Here is a 23,552-nt window from a genome sequence, read left to right on the forward strand (position 1 = left end):
AAGAAAAATGACTTAAAACAAGATTTAACGCAAGATTATTTTTCTTATTTCAGTGACAGATATTTTTTCGTGTTTTAAGCAAAAAATCACTTAATTTTGATAAATTTTCTCAGAAAATGTATTTTTGCTTCTCAAGTAAATGCATCTTGATTTAAGAATATTTAGATATTTGTACAAAAAAAAGAAAGAAAAAAAAAAGAAACTGAGTAAGAAAATGATTTTTCTGCAGTGTGTAAACTGTGCACAAGAGCCCTGGTGTAAAACCTCAAAGTATCCAACCAAAAAAAATTAAATAAAACATGACACGTTCACGAAATCAAAAAATGCATCTACCGTCGTAGCGACTTTTTTACATTTCCTTTTTTCTTGTTTTTGCCGTTTTTCTCTTTTTATAGTATCGCTCAAGTATATCACAGGTTACTATCTAGAGAGGAAATAGAAGGTAAATTATGTTCCATGCTACATCTTGTTCAGAGAAGGCTATTGCAGACGATTTCTACATCACACACAATCACACGTTGTACGCTTGTATAACAAAAGATCCAAAACATGTCACCAAGAAACTAAATACATATGCATTGTTCACTATTTAGAGTCTTTTAGGACTATCCCTCGGTCAACGTGAAGCTGTCGCACGTCACTTGACTTCGCTGTCCCGTCTTACAGACAAAAATTGAAAAACTGCTATTCAAAAATTAGCAAATTTGGTCATTGTCTCTCTCTTTTTTTGTTTTTAAATAAGTAGTGCTTTTTGATGGCTTAAGACAGAGGTCTTTTATTTCATAATCTCACCCAGTGGCAATCTACAAGACGTCAGTGTGCATTTCATGACACCGCTACGTTACCTCTCCTCGAAACCAGCTAGTGCTGTGACATAGAATCCAAAGTGACTTTATCAAAATACCTAAAATGTGTTTATAAATATCTGACGCTTACGATCTTCTTACAGAGCGTGAATCTCTAGAACTCCCACTCGAGCGTTTCCTCGCGGTTGGCGGCCCGTTCCAGGCGATGGATGATGTTGTTGAGGTTGGCCATCTTCTCGTTGCGTCTCTGAGTGCTCTTGTTGAGTTTGGAGTTGAGCGAGGGCGAGCTCGGCGGGTGATGATGGCTCGGGGCCGGCGGGTTGGGTGGCGACGGGGAGATGGGGGCGGAAGAGGACGGGACGGGGGACACGGACATCATGAGGCCGGGCGAGGACGCGGCGGAGGGCGAGTTGAGCGACACCTCCAGGCTGCTCCGGGACGGTTCGGACGAAGCCTTGAAGCTGACGGGATCCTCGGGCGACTTCTCCAGCTCCTCGTCCTCATGGCTGTTCCTCTGCAGCTCCTCGTCTTTGACACCCAGCGAGCGGTGCGGGGGCGTTTCCGGGTCGCTTTTGAGCTGGGCGAACTGGACGGCGACGGAGAAGCACTTGGCCTGCCGCAGACGGAGCTCCTCGTCTTCATCCGGCTCACTGGTCTCCTGTTTGACAGCGAAGCGGCGCGGGGCGGCGCTCAGAGGGCGGCTGTGAACGGCCGAGGGCTGCTTCCTGTCGTCGCGGTCGGATGCGGGGCTGTGGGATGTCACCGGGGAGTAGTTGTTGTGCTCGGCGTCAGTGTCGTTGTCTTGGAGACCCTGCATCAGGACCTCTCGCCGCATACGGGACCTGTTGAAAGGATGATGATGAAACAGAGGAAATACATTTACTGTTTTTATTTTTAGCTGTATGCTATATTGGTGTCACACATGATCAATCAGTGTTGTTATTGTTAACTAAAACTATTTAAAAACAATCAGTAATTGAAATAAAGTTGAAATAAAATTCTATATAAATATTAGATGCAAAAAATTAAAGAAAGAAATTTTGTCTTGGAAATTTGTATCTGAAATAAATAAGTGGAAATGCTAAAATTATTAAAAATGAAATAAAAATTAATTAACCCTTTAACTGTCACCGTCCCACCTGTGGGACGCTTGGCGCTCTTTTTCATCACATATTTTAGTAGTCATCATATATCATTTGAAAGCTTAAAACCTTAAAATTCATCCTGTGGAAACTATTTTGAAATCGTAGATTGTGTTACCATGGAAATGGTACTTTAAATCTTTTGGCGGTCTCCTCCCCCTTAGCAGGCGGGGTCAAATGTCATATTACAAAATGTATTACGGTCTTTTACAATCCAAACTTATTATAATCTTGACAAAATACATATCGTTGGAAAGGTCTGAGTCTCACGATTCCATATGTGGTGATATATTTTGTGATAGAAGTAAAATTAACAGAGAAATTTAGACATTTGTGGTATAACGCCCTAAATGAAATCTCACAGGAACCTCAATTTTTTATATCAACTTCAAATTTGGAACATAACTTATTTAGACACAAGGCTTTAATTTTATAGCAATTTTAGAGTAAAACCTGTTATGAAAAATATTTATTTTATATAAAATTAAAAAAATTGCACAGTGCGTTTTCTTTACAGTAAATTTAAACTTCTATAATTTCTTGATACTTTCATATTTTGAAATAATTTCACTTCTGCAATAATTTTGTGATTGTGATTCAAAAGCGTACATGATTTATAACAATTTAAGTTTGGATTTCACGTCTATGTTCAAAAATGGGGGGTGACAGTTAAAGAGTTTTAAAAATATACAGAAATATTTAAATGAAAAAGACAAAAAAAATACAAAAGCACATAACAAAATAACAAAGTACTGAAAAAAAAATTAATTAAAAAAAAATGTTTTTTGAATAAAACTGAAAATATAAAAATAAAAGCTAATTCAAAATATTATTAAATACTACAATTGTATATAATAACACAGTAAAATAACACTGTATCTCACTACATTGCACGTGTAATTCAGCAAATCCAGTTATTGTCTTAAGAGTAAAAAAATAGCTGAAATGCATGTTTAAGTTTAAATCGAAAATTAATATAACTAAATTAAAAATGAATTAAAACTATATTGAAATATCAAAATATTAATAAATACTGTAGTATATAAATAACAGTAAAATAACACTGGATCTCACTACATTGTACGTGTAATTCAACAATTTCAGTTATTGTCTGAAAAACACGGCGAATAAAATAAATAACTTTAATTTGAAATACTAAAATTAATAAAACTATATATACATTTTGAAAATAATAAAAATACTAAAATAAAAAATAAAAATACAAAAATAAAAGCTAATTCAAAATATTAATAATATATCAATAACACTAAAATAATTCTAGTTCGCAGCAAATCCAGTTATTGTCTTTAAATGAACATTTTAAATCAAATTTATTAGTGAAATGTCTTTTGGACCAATAAAAGAGAGGATAGTTTGCTGCTGACATCACTTCCAGTTTGAAAGCTTTGCATCGTACACAGTGTGCTCTGGTAGTGATTGGGGGGACCAAAGGTATAATTTTAAGAATTTTTCACTGAAAACGTTGGAATTTTGGGGGTATGTTGGAAAGTTCATGCCACAGTACAGGTGTAGTTACAGTAGGGTGACCATACGTGCCATTTTCCCAGGACGCGTCCTGGCCAGGATTTCTATATTGCCTAAAATATCTAGGTTTTGGCTTTGTTTGCGTGTGCAGACCGATCGGTGTATGACATCAAAATACCATATTTATGCTTTTACTTCTGTATTTATGAATTGTGTTTTGAATTTACGAATCGGATTTTGTAAATGTAAATTGTGCTGTGCATTTATGAATTTTGTTTTATAAATGTATTATTTTTGAGGCCGATCTGGCTCCATAGTTTGTGGTATAACGCCCTAAATGAAATCTCACAGGAACCTCAATTTTTTATATCAACTTCAAATTTGGAACATAACTTATTTAGACACAAGGCTTTAATTTTATAGCAATTTTAGAGTAAAACCTGTTATGAAAAATATTTATTTTATATAAAATTTAAAAAATTGCACAGTGCGTTTTCTTTACAGTAAATTTAAACTTCTATAATTTCTTGATACTTTCATATTTTGAAATAATTTCACTTCTGCAATAATTTTGTGATTGTGATTCAAAAGCGTACATGATTTATAACAATTTAAGTTTGGATTTCACGTCTATGTTCAAAAATGGGGGGTGACAGTTAAAGAGTTTTAAAAATATACAGAAATATTTAAATGAAAAAGACAAAAAAAATACAAAAGCACATAACAAAATAACAAAGTACTGAAAAAAAAATTAATTAAAAAAAAATGTTTTTTGAATAAAACTGAAAATATAAAAATAAAAGCTAATTCAAAATATTATTAAATACTACAATTGTATATAATAACACAGTAAAATAACACTGTATCTCACTACATTGCACGTGTAATTCAGCAAATCCAGTTATTGTCTTAAGAGTAAAAAAATAGCTGAAATGCATGTTTAAGTTTAAATCGAAAATTAATATAACTAAATTAAAAATGAATTAAAACTATATTGAAATATCAAAATATTAATAAATACTGTAGTATATAAATAACAGTAAAATAACACTGGATCTCACTACATTGTACGTGTAATTCAACAATTTCAGTTATTGTCTGAAAAACACGGCGAATAAAATAAATAACTTTAATTTGAAATACTAAAATTAATAAAACTATATATACATTTTGAAAATAATAAAAATACTAAAATAAAAAATAAAAATACAAAAATAAAAGCTAATTCAAAATATTAATAATATATCAATAACACTAAAATAATTCTAGTTCGCAGCAAATCCAGTTATTGTCTTTAAATGAACATTTTAAATCAAATTTATTAGTGAAATGTCTTTTGGACCAATAAAAGAGAGGATAGTTTGCTGCTGACATCACTTCCAGTTTGAAAGCTTTGCATCGTACACAGTGTGCTCTGGTAGTGATTGGGGGGACCAAAGGTATAATTTTAAGAATTTTTCACTGAAAACGTTGGAATTTTGGGGGTATGTTGGAAAGTTCATGCCACAGTACAGGTGTAGTTACAGTAGGGTGACCATACGTGCCATTTTCCCAGGACGCGTCCTGGCCAGGATTTGGTCACCCTAAGTTACAGGGTTCTCTCGTCTTTCTATTTTAAACTCCTCAATTGTCCAGCAGGTGGAGCCAAACTCCCATTCACAAAGCTTCAGACGCAAAACTCCTTTAGGACATCTCTTTTAGCTGTCTTTACAAGGTAAAAAGCAGAGCACAGCGGATTCGGACCTATAGTTGTGGAACCAGTTGATGACGGTGTTGGTTTTGAGGTTGAGTTGGGCGGCCAGCATCTCGATGGTGTGCTGCGAGGGATACGGCTCCTGCAGATACGCCTTCCTCAGAGCCTCCTTCTCCTCGGCCGCCAGCACCACGCGGGGTTTCTTGGCCTGGCTGAAGGGGCAGAGCTCCAGCGGGGTCAGACCCGGACTGATGCAGTCTGAATGAGCGCCGGGGGAATCGCTGTCTGAGCCGGGACTCAGCAGACCGTATCGCCTCTTCAGATACGCTGGAGAAAACCAACACATTCGGTTTTACAGCAGTCTGCTACTTGAGGCGACTTAACAAATTATAATCAACTGCATTTTCACAGCAAGTGGGTCATATGTAATATAATGATAAAAAGAGTTTAAGTTGAAATGCTAAAACAAAACAAAAACTACAATAAAAACTCATTAAAGCTACTGTATATAGAAATATTTAAAATAATAATAAAAATGACACAAATGCACATAAAATTACAATTTCAACTATAGAAAATCGAAATATTAAATATTATAATAGTATATAAATTACACTAAAACTGGATCTCACTACATTGCATATGTGCAATTCAGCAAATCCACTTATTGTCTGAAAAATAAACATTTTATTAATAAAGTCTGAATCAAAAAACGCATATAATAATCGGTTATATAATGTATAACACAATGATAAAAATTGAAATTTTAAAATGAATCAAACTAAAACTACAATAAAAATAATAAAAATGGCAAAAGTGCTAAAATTAAAAGGAAAACAAAAAATGAAAAAATAAAAGCAAATTCAAAATATTAATAAATACTGTAATAGTATATAAATAAATGTATCATTTTTATAAATGTCTTTTTTTATATTTCTATATAGCTTAATTTTTTCAGTTTTTGAAATGTTAGTATTTTAGTTGTCAAGGCAACATTTCTTATTTTCATTTTCATTTAACTTTTTAAGTTTTTATTCTAATATTTATATTTGATTTTAAGCTTTATTTCAATTAATCTCTAATAGATTGAACAACATAGTATATAAAATAAGCATATAAATAACACTGGATCTCACTATTTAAAATCAAATTTATTAATAAAATGTCTTAAAATGTAGATCTAAAACTGACCTGAAACAACACACACGTATACTTACAGTTACCAATCCGGCTCCAGTCCTTAGAATTCTCCTTAGATGTACATTCAACATGAATCAGTTCAAAACAGTCCATTTCAATGAACTGATTCGAAATTTATCTTGTTTAAACTTTCTATTCATTAAAGAATCCTGATTTAAAATGTATTTCCACAAAATATGAAGCAGCACAACTGTTTTGTTTCTTGAGCAGCAAATCAGCATATTAGAATGATTTCTGAAGATCATGTGACACTGAAGACTGCAGTAATGATGCTGAAAATACAGCTTTGATCACAGAAATAAATTACATTTTAACAATAGACTACAATAGAAAATGGATATTTTAAATTGTAACATTATTTCACAATATTCCTGTTTATTGTGTTTTTGATCAAATAAATGCAGCTTTGGTAAGCAGAAGAGACTTCTTTAATAAACATTAAAAAATCTTTATTATTCCAACTTTTGACCGGTAGTGTATACTATTATAGTATGCAGTGTACTACATAGTGTATACTATATATAGTATACTATATTAATACTTTGATTTAGCTTTTATTTTTATATTTTCAGTTTCATTTTTAGTTTGTTCTAGCAATTTTGTCACATGATTTTGTCATATTCATGTCGTTTTATATATGCAGCTTTAATTAGTGTATATAATACTATAGTATTTATTTATTTTGAATCAGCTTTTATTTTTATATTTTCAGTTTTCATTTGAATTTTAATTTGTTTTAGTAATTTTGTTACATGATTTTGTCATTATTTTTTTTACACCTAAAGCTTCTTATAGCTTTAATTCATCTTTACTTCAGTTTTAAGAATTTTAGTACTTCAACGTACACTTATTTATTTATAAAGGCCATGTTTCTATTTTTCATTCAACTTTTTAAAGTTACGTTTTTCATCTAATATAATTTTTATATATATAATTTTAATTACAGAAAACTATTTCTAATAGTTTTAGTGAGCAGTAACAACATTTGATCAAATAAATGCATCCTTGGTGTAGCACAAAAATACCCAAACCTTATCAAAAATCTTCATTTTACATATAACAAAATGCTGACGTTCATACAGTGCTGTGTATGTCGTGCTGTAAATCACCTAAGTTGTTGTCGGTCAGCACTTCCTTCACTCTCTTGGTGATGGCGTACGTGTCCAGCTCCGGAGACATGGCCACCAGCTCCTGGATGCCCAGCGGCGTGTGGGGCTGCTGTGGGACCGTCATGCCCGGCGTGCTCTTCCCTCCGTGGGGCTCGGCGTGCTGCGGCTGCTGGTTCTCCTTACTGCTCTCCAGCGCCAGACTCACGGGCTCCAGGGTCATGCTGGGGTGTCCGTCCTCAGGACTCGGAGGAGGGGACGGGGACGAGCGGCTCGTCACGGGGCTCTTATCTGAGAACCAACAACCAAAGATTATAATAATTATTACAGTCAGAGGAGTTTTACATTTATTGGTTACGTTAAAACACTCAAATAATGCAATACCATGTCTATGGAAGGATAACAAAAAGATTTCAACTAGAAACAAAAATTGCTCAATATTTTTGTCTTGTTTTCCAATTCAAATATATACACATACTTGAATAAAAATGTAAAAAGAAAAAAAAAATCTGCCAGTGAGGTAAGAAAAATGACTTTGTTATTTTAAAAACTTGAATTAAGTTTATTTTTCTTACCCCACTGCCAAATATTTGTTCATGTTTTAAGCATAAACTATTAATTTTGATGTTTTTTTTTAATTTTTTTTTTAAAGAAACCAAGAATGAATATCTTAAGTCATTTTGCTTCTCAAGTAAATGTATATTGATTTAAGAATTGTTAGATATTTATTCTGGAAAATAAGACATAAATACTAAGATTTTTTTTTTTTTGCAGTGTAGGAAATAAGAAATTGTATTTTGCATACAGTAAATGAAGCTTAACTTTAATATGTTCAGCATTTTGCCATCAGAATTATCATTACGGGGAAAATGATTTTTTTTTCTCACTGTAATAAAAAAATATTGTAATTTACACAATGTAATTTATTACATTTAAATGATGTTTTAAAAACGTTATTTATAATTTTTATAATAATTACAATTTATATTACACATTTTCATCATTTTATTTTTAACCTGATTGTGTTCAGCTGTTGTAAGATTCTCATTACTATATTTTTAGCGAAATGCAGAAAAAAACAGTTATTTTATTTAAGCAGCACAGAGTGAAGCTGAACTTGAAAATGTTTTGCATTATGCTTTCATTTTCATGACAATTAAAAAGATCTGAATGCCAAAAGCAGAATGTCAAAAGTCTCTTTACTTTAATATTAAAAAATATTATAATGTATATTGCATATTATTAATATAATTATTGTTTATTGTAAGTTATATTACAATTTTTTTTTTCATTTTTAAATTATTATTATTATTATTATTTTTTTTAATCCAATTGTTTTCAATTGTTCCAAGAATATCAGTACTATGATAATAACAATTTTTTTTTAATCAAAATACAGGAAAAAAAAAAAACCAATGATATTATTTAAACATTATATCATGACTACTCTGTAATAGTAATTAATATTTAAACCTAAACTTCTTCTCGGAATTACAGAAATGAGCAAAAGCCCCTCTGGCTGTGTGTAGGATGGGTTGTTAGTGCTGGTGATCATGACTGACCCTGACTGTGGCTGTGGTTGGACAGCTGGTTGAGTCCGTGACCCAGCTGGTCCAGCAGCCAGAGCTGCATGCGTATGAACGGCTCGCGGCCCTTCTGAGTGAGCTTACTCCAGGGTTTAGGTCTGGATAACATGTCACTCACGCTGCCCTGAGACAAACCCAACACCTGCCAGAGACACACAGACATTCAAATGAGTCTGAACTAATAATGCTCGTAATAAAACCAGAACCTTACTGTTTGAAATCAGCTTTTCACTGGCAAATATTCAAGTGACCACTAGATGGTAGGAAAAGACAATCCAAGAGCTTCAGGTCGCACTGGCACTACAGTTTCAGAAAAAAATTCGTTTTAAAGAAAGGACACATTAAATTGATCAAAAGTGACATCTATAATATTACAAAAGATTTCTGTTTCAAATAAATGGTGTTTTTTCTTTTTTGGAAAAAATGTATCACGGTTTTCACAAAACTATGAAGCAGCACGACTGTTTTCAACATTGATAATAATAAAAAATGTTTTTTGAGCAGCAAATCAGCATATTAGAATGATTTCTGAAGATCATGTGACACTGAAGACTGGAGTAATGATGCTGAAAATTCAGCTTTGATCACAGAAATAAATTGCATTCTACAATATATTACAATAGAAAATAGTTATTTTAAATTGTAATAAAATTCCTCAATATGACTGATTTTCCTGTATTTTTGATCAAATAACACAGCCTTGGTAAGTAAAAGAGACTTCTTTCAAACACATAAAAAAATCTTCCAAACTTTTGAACTTTAGTGTGTATATATATTCATATTATTTTGCATGGATTTAAAGGGGTCCTATTATGCTCTTTTACAAAGTCTTGATTTTGTTTTGGGGGTGTACTAGAACAGGCTCTCATACTAGGTTGTTCGAAAACACATTATTTTTCACATATTTTACATTATTACAACACCTCTCTCCCCAGTCTGGCATGAACGGCTTGAATAGTTCCTGTATCAAATGAAGGCCCGCCTGCTGAAAGACGAAATGTGCTGTGATTGGTTAGCAAGGCCAGTGTGTGTTGTGATTGGCACCACTCGGCGCCTGGTCGGGAAAATATGCGTTGTAGTCCAAACGAGTCGTTCGTTTTAGTTTTTGAAAAGTGATTTCTGTTAAATAAAATATCTCCTTTTGAAGTGGACTTTGAGCTTTGTAACTTTGCAGATCTTTTTTATGCTCAAACAGCAACATTATAGACTAACTAAAGTTGAAAAAGTGAAAAAGCATAATAGGACCCCTTTAAGACAGGAGTATCACTACATTGCAAGTTTGCTGTTATTTCTATTTTGGAATAACATGCACAGATTAATCATTCCCAATAAGACCAGAAACATGTATTAAGGAAGTACATATGGTTTTGATTTAATGTCGTCAAAAAAATTAGACATTAATGTTGATTTGTGGGTATCAAATACCAAAACAGATGTATGCCGTTTCCACACAATAACATTACATTTGTGCCCGATTATTGTGGAAAAACCATTTCATGCACCGATTCCTTTGATCTCGAGTCATTACATGAAAACTTGCTCTCCAGCTGTGCTGTTTTAGGACACACAAACAATCTCACAACAGGGTTATTATCATTAACTAAAACTAAAACCTTACATAAAACATTTTTGTTACTTGAAATAAAATAAATGTTAACTAAAAAATATAATATAATATAATAGAATAATAGAAAAAGTAAAAAAAAAAAAAACTTATTTTCAATTAGTTCTAATCTTCATTTATTTGAAGTACTAAAATAACAACTACAAAGCAAAATAAATTAATTAAATTAAATTCAAAAATAAATAAATTAAATTAAAATGGAAAATACAGAGAATATAAAAATAAAAACATTTTAAAATATTAATAAAAAAATTCTTAATATATTAATGATACTAATAAAAGACGCACCCAATACTGAAGTTTGTAAATGGAAAATACTTTGGTGTGTAAGCAAAAAAACTATTTCAACAAGAATGTGTTTGCACACATAATTGTAGAAAAATTAAGATATTTTGAATGGACATATTTGAACTTGAGAAATGGTGTGTACTGACGTCTTTCTGCGGTTGAAACAAGATACCTTCTGATGTTCATTCAGGTTTATTTCATGCTATAACTAGTAAAGAGGAGGAGATAATCAGTTCATGAGCCGCTACAGTGATCTGTCACCACACATCATAGAGCCACAAAACGGTATTTATTGTTTGAATTTCTTTGAAAAATGACCGAATTTGAAAGCTGAGACTTTGTTTCATACCAGAAGTAACCTGCTCTGTCCTGTCTGTCAGTTTCCTCTTTGCTCTGCGATGTATTTTTCACTGCGTGAGAACATGACGAGTGGCTTGTCGGACGTAGTAACAGTAACTAAGTGGGGTGGGTCTTTGCGACGGGTCAGTTGTGATGCAGTAATAGTTTTGTATGTCTATAATTGTTAGCACACATATTGATGCTTCATGCTACTGGGTAAATTAAGTTCACTTTCTAAGTCTTTCTAACTTCTCTACATATCTCTACTGCGACACTGATGACGATTTGAATGGAAAATGTTTTGTCTTTGCACTGAGCATGTTGCCCTTTTTTGGCAATAATTTTTAATTTTCTTTGATAATGTGTGTGCGAGCTTCTCCTGTTGTTGGACTTTGCTATATATAACCCCACCTTCTCTCCGAAGATCCTCTGGCAGATCCCGTTCTTGGCCAGTTTTTCCTTCACCTGCCGGGTGAGTTCGAGGGTGTCCACCTCACGGTACATGTACATCTCGTACTGCTCAGGGGTCAGCGGCGGGACGGTGGGCTTCAGGGTTCGGGGGATGTAGGTGGGGTAGTATGATACCCGTCCTCCTCCGCAGGGTGGCTCGCCGCTGACCGACGCGTCCGGCTCCACCTTGATCTCCACCTGCCGTCCCAACATGGGCTCGTCCTCTGGCGCGGACGTTTCCTCGCCGTTTGCAGGGCAGTCTCCGTTCTCCATCCGCGGCCAGGGACGAGGCATGGACGAATGTCCCGTGGACGAAGAGGAGGAGAGCGACGGAGACACGGAGGTGAACGGGTGAGAGCTCACGCCCATCACGACCGCACCGCGTTCGGCGGACCAGTGCTGGTCGAAATACGCACCAGCATCGCCAATCTCTGACTTCACCTTACGGATGATGTTTTGGACAAAGACGGCGGGGGACAGGACACTCAGAGGCATCTGAGGGCTGCCGGTGGGATTGGACACGCACATCGGCACGGACACATTCTCTTCCTGTTTGATGAAGGGAGGCGTGGGGGGCAGCTGACCCTTGGCGGGATCCTGCAGAGCGAGACGCTCGCTGGAGGACGCCCGGCCGCACACCTCCATCTCCAGCAGGGCCTGCTGCTGCGCCTGCATCTCTCGACGGGCCTGTTCCAGGATGCTCTTGATGGTTTCGTCAGAACTGCTGCTTCCTCCGGAGCTGTTACGTCCTGATGAACAGCCCAGAGACGACTTACAATCACCTGTCCAACACAAACAGATCAGAACATGAGTTTGCATTGCTAGTCAAAAGTAGTTGTAACTTGACATGGCTTCTTTAAAAAGTGGTGCTTGTGGTGCGCAAGACACACCATATCAGCCAAACTAGCACTAGCACGTGTGTAGAACAACAATTATTATTTTTTTATTAAAAATTATAATAAATAAATAAATAAATTATTTTAATCTTACCATATTTATAATATTAAAATATAAACAAGTTACAAATTAATATTAAATATTTATATAATAGTAAAAATGCAATGATATTAATATTTTTTATTTGATAATACAATAACAAAATAAATATTTAAAATATTGAATTATCCTAAAATATTATTAATATTTAAAATATTATACATATAACATTAAACTTATTTAATTGTATTAATATTTTGTATTTGATCAAATAATACAATAATAAAACAAGTATTTAAAATATTTAATTCATATAAAAAGAATTATTATTATTTAAAATAATTTATTAACAATTAAACAGAGCAGACAGACATGTTATTAATAGTGCGTTTCCTGGGATATTGAATCCATAATTTTGTCATTGCTTGCACCTACAACACTGCAAAATTATTTTTGTCTTTTTATCTCAACATCCTTCGATAAACAAGATAAATTGTGCAAGATATTAAGAGAATATATTTTCTGAGAATATCTTTAAATTTGTTAAATATTTTTTCAAATATATGCTTTTTTGTTCTATTATAAAAAAATAATATTTAAAATATTTAATGCTCTAAGACACTGTAAAAATATTTTTTAATCTGTATATTTGTCTTTATATCTTATATATCTTAACATCCTTTAATAAGCAAGATAAATTTACCTTAGAAGCAAAATTACATAAGACAGTAAGAGAATATATTTTTAGAGAACATAATTTGAAATGATTTTTTGGCCATTTTTGTTATTATTTAAAATTTAATTCATTTATTTTAGTATATACCTCACTTAATGTTGTTATAGCTAGGCTTAAATATATATTTAAGCATATATTTATTTAATAAATTGAATTCAGGATATAGTCACATAATTTGGCTCCTCAGATACCTGGATGTTTTTTTGTTTGTAGTGAAGTAAGTCATTTTGGACAACGAGAAGAAGATTCCAACAAACATCAGGCATCCTATTATGCAAAAGAATCCTATAACAGTCACGTATGCGCAGATCAAAGCTGGTTTCACTGCTGCTGTGTGTTATTGTGTAGGTAGCAGTGTGAGATTCATAAACTGCCTGTGGATTTGGTGTCTTTGTACCCACCTCTTTGTGACTGGATCTCCTTCTTGGCCTGCTCTAGAATGTTCTTGATGGCATCATCTGACCCATTTTCAGGAGTTCGGATGCGAGGAGTGATGCTCCCTATCAGAGAGGGTAAAGGAGAGAGAGGAGGTGAGGTGAGTGGGCCGGCTGATCAGAGAGCAGCTCCAAAGCCTCGCGCTTGATTGCTAGATCAATAGCTGCCTTTGAGAAGCTGGCATCAAGTGAGGGTGCGCTAACACGTGAACGCTTTACTTTCAAAACCCAGAAAGAGAGCATCACAACAAATGTAGGGTTTGGGAGGGAGCGCGGAAGCTAGAAACGCTTGTACAGGAAACCGGACTAGTTCTCTCTGGGGGTCTGAAATGGTTCGGTGGGGTTTAGAGGGATGAGACATCTTCAGGATGTCAGACTGGCCTGTGGGATTGAGCGAAGACATGAAACACAATTCACAAACCATGAACGTCCATAATGTGGAATCAAATCAGAAGGAAATAGCAGGTGGATAATATTGGTTGTGATTTTATATATTTTTACCATGATATTGTGTAGAAGAAATATAGCCTTTATGGTTATTTAAAATGTATGCATTATTGTTGTATTTACTGTAAGTCAACATTAACCCTTACTCTAAAATCGGATTGGTTAATATTAATGTTGTCTTAGGACCAATAAAGATGCTGCTCCAAGAAGATCTTTTGCTTGACACAAACGTAAATTCACCAAATGTATCCAACAAAAATACTATCATATATGAAATAAATAAATATGGTTTATTAATACAGCATTATTAAACATTTGATCTCATAAAATGTTCAGCTGCATTGTCATTTGTCATGTAATGTTAGGATATGTAAGGATTATTAATAATTATTTTATAATTATATTATTATTTTTTATAATATTATTTTATAATGAATATATATATAGATTTACTTTTAATCATTTGTATTTTTTTGTAAATGTAATATTTTATTTTAATAATTAATTAATCATTAATTGCTTAATTTTGATGAGAAAAAAATCATTAATTAATTAATATAAATATTTTAAAATGCATATGAATTTATTATATATTATATATTTCAGGTTGGTCTTGCTAATATTTATTTTTTATCATTTGTAATTTTTTGTAAATTAATATTTAATTTTAATCATTAATTTCATTTAAATGAATAATGTATTTAATATTTTAATAATTTGATTTAATTTATTACTATCAAAATAAAATATGGAAAAAAATATATATATACAGGTGCATTTCAATAAATTAGAATGTCGTGGAAAAGTTCATTTATTTCAGTAATTCAACTCAAATTGTGAAACTCGTGTATTAAATAAATTCAATGCACACAGACTGAAGTAGTTTAAGTCTTTGGTTCTTTTAATTAGAAAAAAATATTTAATAATAATCTTTATTATTAATAAATAAAAACAATACATATAAACTGTTTAGCATGATACAGTTTAGCATTATTTTATTAAAGGGGTCATATGATGCAATTTCAAGTTTTCTTTTCTCTTTGGAGTGATACAAGCTCTTGGTGCATAAAGAAGATCTGTAAAGTTGCAAAGATGTTTAGCTGTATTTCCCTTGAAAAGAATACTGTGGTACAGTGATGAGGTCAAGATGTTTCTACCTATATGTATTTCAGGTAGGTCTAGCTAATGTGTTTGTGATGTGTTTGTCAATAAGGAAAGTGCCTCTTTGAACTCAAAGGCGGGATTTTCCTGCAGTGCTGCAGTTTCTCTGGACGGTTTCGTTCCACTCACCTCGCTTGCGAACCTGGATGGTGCGTAACGCCAGGATGTTCTGCTCATCCGACAGGAACTGCTTCATTTTGATGAAAGGCTCTTTGCCCTTGACGGTGAGTTTCCTCCAGGGTTTGGGTCGAGCCAGGATCTCGCTGACCGAGCCCTGCGAGAGGCCCAGCACGTAGTGGCCGAACACACGCTGACCGATGTTGTGTTTCAGCAGCTGCTCTTTGACCTGAAAAGCGATTTCTGCCGTTTCCAACTGATTGTCGTCTCCTCCCCCCGAGCTTCCGCTCTCCGATTGGTCACTTGGCATGCCTGTCTCCATGGCGACGGACATTGAGGCGTTATGATTGGCTGACATGAGGGCCGCTTTGGCGGCGTAGAGGGCGGTGGGGAACGCCATGATGGAGCTGCCGTCTTTCTTGAAGAGCGGAGACAGGAGCTGCTTCTGCAGGAGCTGATCTCCATGAAGTTTCTCGCCCGAGAAGGGCGACACTGAGAAGGGGCGGGGCAGTTCATGGGCAGAGAATGGCGTGTCAGTGTTGGGCGGTCCTGGGCTGGAGGAAGTGCGGCCATCTATGGGCAAAGTTCCTGGAGGGGAGGAATATGACCCCGCCGGGTGACTCACATGCTTACTGCAGTCCTCAGAGTGACCCTCATCTTAGACAGAGAGAAACGATACATGTTTATTTGATCAAATTGATAGTTATGTATAAACTCTGACTGGATATTCAATACCGCTGATGTGACCAAAATATTTTATAAATTTAAAAATCTAAAAAATTCTACAGTTTAGGATTAAAAATTTTTTTTTTGTAATATTTCATTTTAATATAATCATTCATTTTAATTTAAATTAATTTATTATTTTAAATAGTATTTTGATTTAATTTAATAATAGATCATTATTATTAACATTTATTACTATAAAATGAAACTTATAATACATTATTAATAAATGTAATTATTATTAATAAATAAAAACAGAAAATAAAATAAAAAACAATATAAATAATTTAGCTTGATACAGTTTAGCATTATTAAACAACATACATAAAATGCATACTGTAGCTGCATTACCATAGTACCCTTTACCATGATTTGGCATGAATAACATATTCATGTACCATGGTATAAAGGCAGTGTTATTTTAGTATCACTAAGATACTAAAGTGGATGCTGCACACTGGTGGTGGTTGAGGAGAGACCCCCCCCACATGATTGTAAAGCACTTTGGGTGTACAATAATATACAATAAAGCGCTATATAAATGCATCATTCATTCATTCATTCATTTTTTAATATATATATATATATATTCTTAAATTTAAGTTTTAGTATTTTTTTGTTTTTCTAATTTTTATTATTATTATTTTTTTAAATATGTCTATATTATTTTTATTCATTTGTATTTCAGTTTTAGTTAGTTTTTTTTACTACATCAAGGTAAACTTGATGTTGCTTTGGCAGCTAGCTGAAATCAAATAATTATTAGTTTTTTTCCCCCAGTTAACATTTCAAGTAACAAAAAATATTTTTATGGTTTTAGTTTATTATCCAATGTACTTTAAAGATGGAAGGGAAAAGTTCAGTGACACATCCGTGAACATAAACAGACACATCCTTACCGCTGTTGTGTAACACTCTGACTTTATCCACAAGAAATTTGTGAGAGGGCAGAAAGGCATCTTTGTCCAGCAGCAGAGCCTCAGCGGTTTTGGCTGATTCCTGCACACACACACACACACACACACACACACACACAAACACACACAGGGGCAGTTAAACTCTCATGATCGATGCAGATCTACATTATGGATGACGCTAGTGAGGCGTTCACACGGATCGCTGTGGCGTTTCCTCATTGACAGATGCAGGCAACTGTTTTTCATGGAGAACTTTATTTGTCTTTTATTTGAGAGGGTCCGTAACCGTATGTCAATATAACGCAGGACTGTTAAATTACCCTACAGCTCTGCAGGAAGAACACTTGCTTCACTCACCTGGGATGAACTTCCGTTGGCTGATGCCAGTTTCATGGCTTTCAGGATGCTGAAGGAGACACAACGATACGTTAACATCAACATCATCAAACGTCATCTTTATAGCATGTGTTCCTGCAAAACCTCACCTGAGTTCAGTTTTGATCTCTTCATAATCCAGCTGAGACTGTAGCTTGGCCTCCAGGGTCTGTGAAGACACAAGATGTTAATTATGGGTCATCTATAAATTATTACAGTCCAGAAAGACAACAGATGCAAACTTAACCAGACAAAGTCTAAATCTGATTTGTTTGGTTTCTAATCAAATCCAAATGATGCTTTAAACATACACTGCTGCTCAAAAGTTTGGAGTTGGTTTAATTTTTTGGAGAATATTTCAAAAAAATTATGAAATATTTTTCTAATTTTAAAATAAACATATTGTAAAATGTAATTTATTCCTGTGATCAAAGCTGAATTTTCAGCATCATTACTCCAGTCTTCAGTGTCACGTGATTCTTCAGAAATCATTCTAATATTTCTGATTATTATCAATGTTGAAAACAGTTGTGCTGCTTCATATTTTTGTGGAAACTGTGATGCATTTTATTTTTCAGGATTACTTTGATGAATAGAAAGTTCAAAAGAACAGCATTTTTGTAACATTATAAATGTCTTTACTGTCACTTTTGATCAATTTAATGCATACTTGGTAAATATTAATTTCTTGAAAAAAAGGCAACAAGTTTGTTTATTAATGCTGTTTTTGCACTATTTTACAAAAGTGATGGAATCTCTGGATTTTTGGATGCAGTCTAAGTTGCTTTGGATAAAAGCAAATGCAAACAGTAAAATGTGCTAAATGGAGCTGAGAATACTATTCATATATGCTAATACATTCATATCAGCCAAAAATACTTTGAAAATGTGTGTTGCTTTAAAACAAATCTGCAGCCTATGAGTTCCATAGAAACAACTGAGCTTGCAGTAAATATATACTTTTAAACTGTAATATCCTGACCACATATCATGGCTAAAATAACACACTCTCACCTCTATAGCTTCTGACTTATAGGCCAGCTGCCGCTTCAGCTCGGCGATCTGATTGGCCGAGGAGTCCTGGACTTCCTGTAAGGTGAACTGGAGTCTCTGGACGTTCTCGAGCAGTCGCAGGATCTCTCTGTCCTTGGAGAACAGCACCGCCTCCAGCCGGGACAGCGAGGTCTCATCTCGCTCCTCGCGCTCCCTCTCCTGAGACGGCAAATGAAAGGAGATCAGGCATGGGCAACATGAAACTGTCTTTTCAACTTCGAAATCTCCTCCTGCTCTCTGGCTGCCTATAATCACAGCACCTCAAAGAGCCGCTAATGAGGTTCCAGTGTTGTGGGAGCAACTGATCATTTCCTCCCACTGCAGATTGGACGTGTTAAGGTGGCAATTTGCAGTCGCCCCGGCTTTCATCTAAAAGAGCGAGTCATTCGTACCTCCTTGGGTCTGTCCTCTGATGGGCCGGTCCCTTTAGAAGTGCCGGCGAGCTGCTTCTTCAGCCTCTCCATCTCCCTCTGGGCCAGATCCGCTCTCTGCCATCAAACACACAAGTTTGGAAAACTTCAGAGGAGCTGAACATCCCGCTTGTGCGTGCAGTGACCCCAAAAATATTTCGACACTTGCGCCACACTTAAAGCATATAAAATAATAGTCCGATTTGGAACAGATGATACACCTGTTGGACACAATTTGTTAAATAGATTTTTTATCAAGTTAAAGGTCTTTTGGTATAATTGTACAAACGTCCTCCTTCAGCTCGTGCTTCACGTGTCTTTTTGCTGTCAGATCTTTACTGATTTTTTATAAACATAAGAATAACTTTGATATTGCTAGTAATATTTCAAGATGAACACATACTGAACTGAAACAACTTAGCTTGACTTGATTAGCCATACATCGTTTATTAGAAAAATCATGTTCAAATGTGAGTATTAAATATGATCATTAGGCTTTTGAGGAATGTTTATTTGTTCATCTCTCAGTCATCATTGTATTGCATTGCATTATATGTTTTGAAACTACAGAGCTTTGATCATAAATGTAAGCATTTAAATAGCATCTTACTAAGAAATATTAAAAAAAACATATATTTGAGTGATTTTAGTATAGCAAGTTAAACTACGAGAAACAAGCTGAAATAAATAAGTTGTTAAATATATTATTTTATTGACATTTGTTTTATTTCAAATAACAGAAAATGTTAATTTTTTATGGTTGTAGGTTTAATTTAATAAAACTATAGTAACCCTGGTGCCGTAAGGGTCTTTTTCGGCCACTTTTATTGCAGACTATTGTTTTTTTTTTTATATTTTGAATTTTTTTATTTTTTTTTATTATTTTTTTTATTTTAGTTAAAATGTTAGTAATGTAGTGGTTTGATTTCGTCATTTTTATTCGTTTTTTATTTTTTTCTTCAGTTTTTGTTTTAGTTCTTTTCATACGTCAATTAAACTAAATTAAAATGAGAAATTAGCTAAAATAAGTTTTTGAAATAATTGTCTTTATTTCAGTTAATATTTCTTTTATTCCAAATAACTTTTAATAATTTTTTTAATGTTTGTAGTTTTAGTTAACTATAAAAACCCTGGTGTCAGAAGTATTTTTAAGCCACTTTTCGTGGATAAAAAAAAGCAAGCAATCAGCGCAATGAGGAAACTAACAGCCCTCCTCGTTCGCCACATCGCTCTCGTCTCTCAGCATCCATCTCTCTCTCCTGTCCTCCGCCGCTCGCACGGCACCATGGGAAAGAGTGCCGGCTAATCACGGGCCTGCGAGAGCGAGGACGAGGAGGGTGGTGGGGGAGGAAGAGGGGCTGCAGGGGCGTCTAATTAAACTCAAAGCTTGATTACGAAGGTGATTATCTTCACAACGCGGCGTCTCAATCAGAGGCTGAGAGGAGGGCACCGCACTCACCTGGCTGGCCTTCTCTAGGTTCGCCATTAGCGCGCCCATCTCCTCCACTCTGGAAGACACAAACCACACGTTAAACATCAAACCGCCATCACGTTTAACGCTCACAAGCAATTACACACAGATTCATGCTGCTGATAAAATGCACAGAGTGTCATGTTTAGTTGGGAACTTGTTCTGAAATGAGTTTGCCAAGAGACACGATACACAAAGGAATAAATAACAATAATTCTAGCATTTAGACAAGTAGTTAACTATATTAAGTTTGCTTATGTTAACTAGCATAGCTATCAGCTAGTTAACATAATCTTGATGCAGGTTTGATGAATAAAAATAAATAAATAAATAAATAAATAAAACCAAAACAAACCAAAACAAAACAAAACAAAACAAAACTCAGCTAGTTGCAATTTGCCAAGGCAATATTTCTCATTTTCATTTATTTTAACTTGGTGCATTAAACTAACTAAAACTGAAATAAAAAAAAGGAAAAATAACTGTAAAAATAACAAAAACACACAACAAAATGACTAAACCTTTAAACAAATTAAAATGAAAATGTAAAATATAAAAATAAGAACTAAGTCAAAATATTAATAAAAACTAGAATTGTGTGTTTATGAATATAAATAATATATTGTGTTTAATAATAATGTTTAATAATAAGATTTTAATAATAATAATAATAATAATAATAATTTAGTATTTAATAATAATAATGTTATTTTAAATGAATATTCAATTACTTTTAATTGAAAGAAAAAAATACTTACAAAAAATACAAAACAAACAATACTGTTTATTTTAGTGAAATGTTATGTACATGTATGGAAAATTTGATAGAATTCTATATTATATAATATCACATTATGTACATATATGTAAAATATGATACTTATATATTTAGTATATAATATTAGATTACATACATATATGTAAATAAAATGTATATATTTCTAAAAATGTATATAAAAAACATTTATATGTATATATATATATATATGTGTGTGTGTGTGTGTGTAATTAAACTCACTTAAGTCTCACAAATCTTAAACATACGAAGAGTAACATTTCCTGCACTATTTTTAGTTGGACACACAGCTAAAAGTAAAGCCTTCAGTGAGTCATTTATGAATTCAGTAAGTTAATAATGTGAACATTCTGTTTAACACTGTACAAAATCTGTATTGCATAAAGCGCTATAGAAATAAAGGTGACTTGACTTGAACGTTTCATCAGACTGATTCAAACTGGTAACTTTGAGCTTGAGATTCGATTTGAGTGATTCAATAAAAGAACAGCCTTATAAGATTTGTCAGTCAGACTATGCTGGTTGTGATGCATGTTTTTTGAGTGCAGCAAGCGAAGACGATGCGATAGAAAGATGTGAAGTCAGTGTTTCTTTAACCATCACTGAATTTCAGGAAACTCTTTTGTTAGATAAGAATATTATAAAATTGCTAAATGCATTGCCATTTACATCACAGTGCAGAAACGATACCGAATGCACAGAATAAGCTACTCAAGTATTTACACATACTTCTGCCTAAAAAGTGTCCTTTTCTCCAGAGAAACCTCGCAAGGCACAAACAGAAGAAATAAATAAATGAACACAAGTTCAGAAGTTCTTAAGGGAGTCACTGAAGTCAGTAAAATGCAAGGTTTGCTGTCATTAGAGTCGAGTGAGTCATATCTTATCTAGCGCTGCGTTCGGCATCATCGTATCCCAACATGCCCACACACACACACACACACGCGCTCGCTCGCTCGCTCGGCACAATCAGAGAACTCTCATTTGAATAGCGTCTCGGGGAGATTATTCATAAGGTTTGTTTGAAGTTCAACAGTTTCCTCTCAACCATCAGGGAGTTGATTTTCAAAAGGTGGAGAGGCAGCGGAATAAAGAGGAGTGAAAGATTGATTAAACATGTGAGGCTCTGAGGTTGCGCTAAACAAAGATACCTTTCTCAATTAGACGAGATTTGCTTTAAGAGCACAATCAGAGAAATTTAGTCTGAGGAGAGGACCGTTCAGAGCACTCGCCAGCCGCACGGGCCTTTGAGTTTCTCCGTCTGCCGCCTGTCTGAGTCGAGATCGTCAACGCAATCGTATCATCAGCGGCTGCATCTACAGTGGGTACGGAAAGTATTCAGACCCCCTTAAATTTTTCACTCTTTGTTATATTGCAGCCATTTGCTAAAATCATTTACGTTAATTTTTTTTCCTCATTAATGTACACACAGCACCCCATATTGACAGAAAAACACATTCTGTCAATATGGGGTGCTGTGTGTACATTAATGAGGAAAAAAATTTAACTTAAATGATTTTAGCAAATGGCTGCAATATAACAAAGAGTGAAAAATTTAAGGGGGTCTGAATACTTTCCGTACCCACTGTATATCTATCAGAACTGGACCAGATTTATTTGAGGTGTAATCTAGGAGCATAGTCGATTGGGACAAATCTATTAAAGGCCTTTCAGTGGATGGGTTAAACACAGAGAGGGCTGCATGAGTTTTAGTTGACCGAAAATGGCTTGTAAATGAAACCTTGTGACCTACTGACATCAGATAATGTCAAACTTTAAGACCAGGTAAACATCTTATTTGACACTGGAATACTGTAGCATACTACTCATACCAACTTGTAAAATGGGTGCATTTCTTCTTTTCTCTAGCTTGCTTCCTCATCTAGTTTCTAGTCTATTAAACCTGGCATTGTATGATTGTATGAATATCGTTGGTTCTTTGACTGAAAGTTCCTGTTTTGTAAGTTGCCTTGGCTAAAATCATCAGCTAAAAACATAAATGTTAATATAAATGTGTGACACTGTACACTGTGTGAGATGCCGTATCCCAGAATGCAATGCACTCGACTGTGGCAAAAAATCTGCAGTTAAAATGTTAGATTGAAATGTTAAGACCAAATCTGAATTGATTTTTTTAAATTTTTTTTATTGTCATAGAGGTGCATGCATGTGGCCACAAAATGAGTTGCACTAAAATGGAAAAAATAAATAATAAATAAATAAATAATATATTATAAATAAGATTTTATATATT

The 23,552-nt window shown here is 34.1% G+C and overlaps 1 protein-coding gene across 1 annotated transcript in view; it reads right to left on the minus strand.

The window, feature by feature from the left end:
• Positions 1-217: 217 nt before the first annotated feature.
• LOC107715151 (homeobox protein cut-like 2) overlaps positions 218-23,552 on the minus strand; it is a gene marked incomplete at its 5' end in the record, with an annotated part of 53,894 nt that continues 30,559 nt past the window's right edge. Inside the window, 13 exons of the mRNA XM_016521211.1 lie at positions 218-1,648; positions 5,177-5,453; positions 7,436-7,723; positions 8,995-9,160; positions 11,681-12,501; positions 13,793-13,891; positions 15,563-16,207; positions 17,176-17,275; positions 17,551-17,599; positions 17,679-17,737; positions 18,583-18,780; positions 19,014-19,109; positions 20,491-20,539. Coding sequence (XP_016376697.1) covers positions 961-1,648; positions 5,177-5,453; positions 7,436-7,723; positions 8,995-9,160; positions 11,681-12,501; positions 13,793-13,891; positions 15,563-16,207; positions 17,176-17,275; positions 17,551-17,599; positions 17,679-17,737; positions 18,583-18,780; positions 19,014-19,109; positions 20,491-20,539 — 3,535 coding nt within the window. The remainder of the gene's footprint in view (positions 1,649-5,176; positions 5,454-7,435; positions 7,724-8,994; positions 9,161-11,680; positions 12,502-13,792; positions 13,892-15,562; positions 16,208-17,175; positions 17,276-17,550; positions 17,600-17,678; positions 17,738-18,582; positions 18,781-19,013; positions 19,110-20,490; positions 20,540-23,552) is intronic.

Source organism: Sinocyclocheilus rhinocerous, unplaced genomic scaffold, assembly GCF_001515625.1.
Source record: "Sinocyclocheilus rhinocerous isolate Xijiao unplaced genomic scaffold, SAMN03320098_v1.1 scaffold5165, whole genome shotgun sequence".
In the NCBI taxonomy this organism is placed as follows: domain Eukaryota; kingdom Metazoa; phylum Chordata; class Actinopteri; order Cypriniformes; family Cyprinidae; genus Sinocyclocheilus; species Sinocyclocheilus rhinocerous.